We start from the raw sequence: 8,142 nt of genomic DNA, 5'->3' as shown, positions 1-8,142 counted from the left end.
ATAGATTTGTAATTTACCTCTTTTTAAAAATATCAAGTCTTCCCATACTTATCAGCTGCTGTATGCTCTGCAGGAAGTGGTGTATTCTTTTCATTCTGACACAGTGCTCTCTGCTGCCACCTCTGTTCAGAGCAGCAGCAAATTGCCATAGAATACTTCTCCTGCTCAGGACAGTTCCTGTCTCAGACAGATGTGGCAGCAGAGAGCACTGTGTCAGATTTAAAATAATACACCACTTCCTGCAGGACATACAACAGTTGATAAGTAATGAAAGACTTGAGATTTTTAAATAGAAGTAAATTACAAATCTATAGAACTTCCTGAAACCAGCTGATTTGAAAAAAAAAAAAAAAAAAAAGATTTTCCCTGGCATACCCCTTTAATGTGCTAAGATGCAGCCGTTCTACATAATAAATTACTAATACAAAATGATTGGTATTCCTCTTAATGGCAGTCTATACAACAGATGTACATCAAATGTAACACAAAATGTTTCTTTGTTTTTTTTTTTTTTTTTTACAAATGTCGATACTCCATAAAAGAATTGATTACAAGCCGGGATCATCTCACATGTGCAAAAATCGCTGTTTCATTAAAAATATAGATTTATTTGTTAAATAAGGCGACTAGTTATTGGGTTATGGATAAGAAGATGGAATCATTACTCTATGTGATTTCCAGGATCAGAGCTGTATGATGAATGATGATGATGATGATGATTACACAGACGATGATTACTTTGGTTTTAAGTCCAGCACTTAGTTCCTTACACAGCAGATATACAACATGATAGGTCATGGCAGCGGACCTGAGGATTTAAAGGGAATTTATATTTGTTGCTCTGACTCTTTACAACAATAAGATTAAAGAGAATGTTTTGTCCTTTCCTCAGGAGTCATCATAGAGGGGATTGTTGTAGTTTCCTAGAGACCCATAATCTTGGTCTTCAAGTAGTCGTCCATACGATGAATGCCTAGAAAATATACAAGAAAAAAAACATTTTGTTGGACTGGAAATAGTTAATGCAGCAAAAACTTTTTCTCAATATAATTAAGGGGAACTCCAGCAAAAAAATTCTTTTAAATGAACTGTCGTCAGAAAGATTCAATAGATTTGTCATTTTATTCTATTTAAAAATATTGAGTCCAGTACTTATCAGCTGCTGTATGTCCTGCAGGAAGTGGTTTATTCTTTCTAGTCTGACACAGTTCTCTCTGCTGCCATGTCAGGAACTGTCCAAAACAGGAGAGGTTTTCTATGGGGATTTGCTACTGCTCTGGACAGTTCCTGTCATGGACAGAGGTGGCAGCAGAGAGCACTGTGTCAGACTGCAAAGAATACACCACTTCCTGGAGGGCATAAAGCAGCTGATAAGTATTGGAAGACTTGAGCTTTTTAAATAGAAGTAATTTACAAATCTGACACCAGTTTATTTTAAAAGTTTTTTCTTCCTCTGGAGTGTCCCTTTAATATATTTATAATCATATAATATAATCAGCCTGTGTAAAAGTAACAGAAGTAATTTACAAATCTACATAACTTTCTCAAACCAGCTGATGTAACAACGTTATTTCCCCCTTCATAATAATGGTCTATTAATTATTAATTTGGCCATAAATCTATCTGCTTGTCCTTTATTGGTTTCATATATATATATATATATATATATATATATATATATATATATATATATATATATATAGTTGTAGTAACTCTGCTAAACTTCCAGATCAGATAGCCTTCTGTTAACAAGCCAAAGAGGTGATGTGATTCTAGTGTACACTGTAATCTGCATAGGAATCTCCTATATAAGATAGAAGCCAGCTTCTCACTAGCAATGTACAATGTTCTGTTCATCTGTGAAAATGTGAAGGTCCCATTTTTTTTTTTGCTAAAAATTGTTACAGAACTGGAGGACTGGGGAGCTTAGGGAGGGCAGCGATATAAAACACTGCAGCCGGGGGCAAATTTTATGAAGATGAAGAAGCCACAGAGAAACATTATACAGGTACCAAGCCTCTCTCTGCATTAAAGGGGTATTTCCCCCCCAAATCATTTTTGCATAAATACATTGCCCACCCATAGCTTTCCAACTTTCCAATATCAATCTGCTATGGATTCTGCACAGTTTTTCTGTTTTCTAGGTGCACTCACCACCTCTGACCACATAAAATCATTAAAACTAAGTCCAACCCGACCCCGCTCCCTGCTCCCGGCACCCACCCTCCGTGTCGGGATCACGTGTCCTCCGTCTCTTCAATGGGCTGATTAGGGCTTCTAACCCTGCCCACTAAAGTGACTGAGGACAGGGGGGGCCACTAATGATTACTGTATCCACTGGCTGCCCCCCCTGCAGCTCACCCGCAGCCACCCCCCACAGCTCATGCGCAGCCCCCCCCCCCCCACCTGTGCCCCACGCACCCCCTCCCACAGGTGCCTACCCAGGACAGCCCAGAGCCCCTCCCTGTTTCCCCCCGAATAAACCCCTGCCTCAACTCTGCTATCTCACAAACTCCACTCTGCTATTTAACTACCTCAACTGTTCTATATCACTACCTCAACTCTGCTATTTCACTAACTCAACTCTGCATGGGAGCACTATAATTTTTTTAAGCTCTTGGTGGAAATACCACTTTAATCACTGTAAGGCCGAGTTCACACTATGTAAAAAAACACAGCCATATTTCATAACAACGGCCGTATTTGCGCAAACAACGGTTGTTATATACAAAATAACATCCGTTGTTTGTGCAAATATGGACGTTGTTATGAAATACGGCCTTGTTTTTTACGTAGTGTGAACATAGCCTAAAACTGCATACCTTTCAATCCAGAGATGGGGAACCTTCAACTTTCCAGCTGTTGCAAAACTACAATTCCCATCATGTATGGACAGCCAAAGCGAAGCTTTGGCTGTCCATGCATGATGGGAATTGTAGTTTTGCAAAAGCTGGAAAGTTGAAGGTTCCCCATCACTGCTTTGATCCCCTGTGACCTTCAGCCCCTTTAAAACATCATGACACCTATAATACGTTTATAATAGCCAGTAAAAAGAGTAAACACTGGAAACACTAGTCCAAAGGTAAAGGTAAAAGAGTTAATAAAAGTCATACAATGACATGACTGGTGAGCTCTTTGCTGCATTGTCACATGGACTCCGCAGCTTTATAAGCTCTATGGAATACAATGTTTTGGGTATGTTTCTGGCTCACTGATATTAGTTGTTAACTGCTTTACTGTTGCTCCGTTGACCATGAGAGCAGTCAGAGCATACCACCATTTAGATAAGCTTACTACCCTGCCAAGTTTCTGAAGACGGCTAATAATAGTCTTTACCCCCCCCCCCTCCTATATTAACTAAAATAGTCTGAGGTGGGGGAGGGTTATCTCACTTGAACTGACTTTCATTTCTCTGTTGTGCTCAATGTCTACAGCTGAGCTGAAACATGATAGTTCTGCTTCTCACTTTATGTAGCCAGAGCCAGAAATGGTTTTTAAAGGGGTACTCCAGAGAAAATCTTTCTTTCAAATCAACTGGTTTCAGAAATCTATATAGATTTGTAATTTACTTCTTTTTTTAAAATTTCAAGTCTTCTCATACTTATCAGCTGCTGTATGTCCTGCAGGAAGTGGTGTTTTTTTTTTCTGTCTGACACAGTGCTCTCTGCCGAGAGGTTTCTTATGGAGATTTGCTGCTTCTCTGGAGAGTCCCTGTCTCGGTCAGAGGTGGCAGCAGAGAGCACTGTGTCAGACCGAAAAGAAAACACCATTTCCTGCCGGTCATACAGCAGCTGATAAGTAAGGGAAGACTTAAAGAGAACCTGTCACCCCCCCGTGCCGGGGTGACAGGCTCCCGACCCCCTGTTAGATCCCCCTATACTTACGTGATCCCGCCGGGTCCAGCTTCCTGCTTCACGGAGATTTCAGCGCCCGAAGCCCGGCGCGCGCACTGAGGGATGAGTCCGATGCCCATAGAGAATGACGGAGCATCGGACTCCCTATTCATTCTCTATGGGCATCTGACTCTGCTGTCAGCGCGCGTGCCGGGCTTCAGGCGCTGAAATCTCCGTGACCCGACCGGCTCAGGAAGCGGGACCCGGCGGGATAACGTAAGTATAGGGGGATCTAACAGGGGGTCGGGAGCCTGTCACCCCGGCACGGGGGGTGACAGGTGTCCTTTAAGGTTTTAAAATAGAAGTAAATTACAAATCTATATAACTTTCTGACACCTGATTTGAAAGAAAAAGATTTTGCTGGATAACCCCTTTAAGGATATTTACTACAGATAGATCTTCAAAGGAATCAGCTGTAATTTATCTTCCACACTGCTGAGACTGAAATGTGGCTGTTAGGACAAGGAGACACATAGTACCTTTCATATATCTGTCTGTGCTTCCAGGATGTAGAGAAATGCTTTTATTCTCTGGAGTCACGGAGGCTTTCCCAAGCTCCTGAATAGCTACAAGCTGGAATCCCTTCCTCTCTGCTTGATTGACACCTGGAAGCTGAGTCCCAAGCAGGGTCAGGTATGGGAGGACAAGGTGTTATAGCTTGGAGCACTTCAGGAGTTCAGGAAAGTCTCTTTGACTCTTTGTACTATATAATAAAAACATTTCTCTATGGAAGCACAGACAGATATATGACAGATACCATGTGTCTTCTTAGCCTAACAGCATCTAACAGTGTTAGCAGTATAGAATGTTAATTGCAGTTCACAAATTCCCTTTAAGGCCAAGTTCACACAGTGTATTTGGCTGTACAACGGCTGTTGTATATGGGCACTGCTTAATTGCATAGCAGTGAAGGGAACTATGGGGGAATGGGGGAGATTTATCAAACATGGTGTAAAGTGAAACTGGCTCAGTTGCCCCTAGCAACCAATCAGATTCCACCTTTCATTCCTCACAGACTCTTTGGAAAATGAAAGGTGGAATCTGATTGGTTGCTAGGGGCAACTAAGCCAGTTTCACTTTACACCATGTTTGATAAATGTCTCCCTATGGCCGTAGTGTACACAAACGGTATACACTACGGCCGTTGCAGAAAATAATTGTCAGGTATATTTTCTACGGCCGCTATTCACTGAACTGCGGCCGTAGAAAATAGCCTGTGTTCAGTAATACAGAAGAAAATCCCGGCACTCACCAAATCAAGTTATGCTTATTTTATTCTGTGCAAAACATCATAGCTGAGCTGATGAAGGCTATACGCCGAAACGCGTCCTCCTGTACCCTATGATGTTTTGCACAGAATAAAATAAGCATAACTTGTTTTGGTGAGTGCCGGCATTTTCTTCTGTACTATGTGTGGGACGCCATCCCACCACCACAGCAGTGCCATCTCCACCACTACTCCACAATGTAGAGTACTTTACACTGTGGTCAATGGTAAACTGGGGTGCGGCCACACCCGAATGTGCCTGCATTCCAATTAAAGACAAATGATGTTCATCCAGCTGATACTGCAGTAGCAGACAGCTGAACGTGTAAGACATTGGCATTGTGTGAACATGGCCTAAAGGTAGATTCACTTTTACCAAGTTTGTAGCGGATTTCATGATGCGAGTTTCACATTGAAATCTGCTATGATGCTCGGTGCAGTTATGGCCTATGGGCCCTATTCCACCGGACTATTATCGTTTGCATAATCGTTAACAATTAACGATCTCAAACGACCGCTATTGCGAAAGACCTGAAAACGTTCACTCATTTCCATGGAACGATAATCGTTACTTATGATCGTAATTGCGATCGTTTTTTCTTCGCTATTTATTCGCTATTGCGTTCGTATCTATTGCGAACGACCAAACGATGTCTTATTCAATGCGAACATTTTGCGAACGAGCAACGATAAAAATAGGTCCAGGTCTTATAAAGCGATCAACGATTTCTCGTTCGGTCGATAAACGTTAACTGCATTTCAACATTGGGGGCAGAACAGCAGGTAAAATAGATAGATTGATATGAGAGAAATTAGATAGATTATAGATAGATAGATAGATAGATAGATAGATAGATAGATAGGGAGATAGATATTAGATGGATAGATAGATAGATAGATAGGGAGATAGATATGTCTCATATATCTATCTCTTATCTATCTATCTATCTCTCCATCCATCCCTCCATCTCCTATCTATCTAGTATCTACTATCTGTATATCATCTATCTCCTATCTATATATCATCTATCTCCTATCTATATAAAATCTATCTATCTATATTAGATCGATAGATTATATATAGATAGGAGATAAAGATATGAGAGAGGAGATATATTATAGATAGAAGATATACAGATCGTAGATAGATACAAGATAGACAGATAGGACTTCTATCGATATACTGTATAATCTATCTATAATATATCTCCTCTCTCTAATATCTGTTGATCGATAGATAGCTATAGCAAACAATATAGGCAGCACTGTGGGGGCCAGCAGACAAATCCTAGACCTTGGATCAAATCAGCTAGTAAAAAATACTCTGCAGCACCCTGATGGTAGTACAAATGTGGAAATGTGGATTTATTCCATAAAATGATGTGCAGCAAACTTTATAAGTAAACCACAGGGTTCTGGCATCTCCTATGTCTCCTAAGTGACACTTGAAAATGGCATAGGAGACGCCGAAACGTCGTGTTTCAAATGGGTGTGGTTTTCAAAAGGGGGCGTGTCAATTATCGCTCAATTTATTGTTACCGCGGCAATATGTACGATAAACCGCGATATTAATTTAGGCCATTATCGCCCAGCCCTAGCTGATAGAGCTGTCAATAAGCTGGGAGCCAGAGAAGCAGGTGGGAGTGCAGGCAGGTAAGCAGTCTACCACTGTAAATGTCTGAATTTAGCATTTAGCATCACTCAAAAACCTCCATAAGGAAGTGGTTCTGGTGATTGGGAACGGTTGTTGTGTGACTTATATATAAGTATATTATTGTAGCTTAGACTGTATGAGGACACTTACCTAATCTTCCAGAATGCTGCTCCTCCAAATATTAACAGGACAAGGACAATTACTATTATGGTAATGGCGGCCACACTTCCTGTACAAAAATGAAAAGCAAACGATCAGCTGTTAATATTTAATACATAATACAGAAGTTATGAGCCCACATATCTGTGCAAGATACTGTAAACTTCTCAGACTCCAGTCTAGAGAATGAATTATGTGTTATTGACATAGTGAATATTACCATTTCTCTGCATTGTCAACATCAGTGTAGCATGCTTGGCTGTTTAAAGGGGTACTCCGGAGAAAATGTATTTCTTTCAAAAACAACTGATGTCAAAAAGTTAAATAAATTTATCATTTATTTCTATGTAAATAAAAATCTCAAGGATTCTGGTACTTATCACCTGCTGTATGTCCTGCAGGAAGTGATGTATTCTTTCCAGTCTGACACAGTGCTCTCTGCTGCCACCTCTGTCCAGGTCAGGAACTGTCCAAAGCAGTAGCAAACCCCCATAGAAAACAGGTGAAGGCCTACATGGCAAATACTACAATCTGGGGGATACTACCTATTGGGATGAAATTACCTATAAAGGGGATGACAACCTACTAGGGAGACTACCTACTGGAGGGTAGCTACACAAGAGATACTAACAGGGGGGGGGGGGGGGCAGTTCCTATCAAGGACAGAGGTGGCAGCAAAGAGCACTGTGTCAGACTGGAATGAATACACCACTTCCTGCAGGACATACAACAACTGATAAGTACAGGAAGACTTGAGATTTTTAAATAGAAGTAAATTACAAATCTATATAACTTCCTGACACCAGTTGATTTGAAGGAATTGTCAGAATTATCCTTTAAAAAGTATTTTCCAAGGTCTATTCCAAATGACGCTGTTTTATCTCATCTACTTCTATCCATTGTCGTCCGTGATCTGTGTAGGCAGCAGCCCGGCTCTCTGCTGTTATGGGGCTGTTCACCTATAACACAGGTTCTGGTATTAACAATTGCTAGGATTGCTTCATGCCAAGTTTCCTTTCAAGATTACAGAGAAGTGTCAGCCACTCTGTGGAATGTTCCTCCGCTGATTCATCCCGTCACTATGTCACAGGGGATAAGGGGTGGAGGGATTCACCTTGCACTTCCTTCACAATAGCCATAGAGAACAGTAATGCAAGTACAGAGCCTTC

General features: G+C 41.0%; 1 protein-coding gene across 1 annotated transcript in view; it reads right to left on the bottom strand.

Moving 5' to 3' along the window:
• Positions 1 to 587: 587 nt before the first annotated feature.
• The window catches only part of PARM1 (prostate androgen-regulated mucin-like protein 1), a 57,759-nt gene continuing 50,204 nt past the window's right edge, over positions 588 to 8,142 (bottom strand). The window contains exons 3-4 of the mRNA XM_069978288.1: positions 6,965 to 7,043; positions 588 to 973 (exon numbers count right to left, since the gene is read on the bottom strand). Coding sequence (XP_069834389.1) covers positions 889 to 973; positions 6,965 to 7,043 — 164 coding nt within the window. The 3' untranslated portion in view covers positions 588 to 888. The remainder of the gene's footprint in view (positions 974 to 6,964; positions 7,044 to 8,142) is intronic.

Source organism: Dendropsophus ebraccatus, chromosome 7 (assembly GCF_027789765.1).
Source record: "Dendropsophus ebraccatus isolate aDenEbr1 chromosome 7, aDenEbr1.pat, whole genome shotgun sequence".
NCBI lineage: Eukaryota > Metazoa > Chordata > Amphibia > Anura > Hylidae > Dendropsophus > Dendropsophus ebraccatus.
Note: the sequence above shows the minus strand (reverse complement) of the source record. Positions and strands in the feature narration are given on the sequence as shown.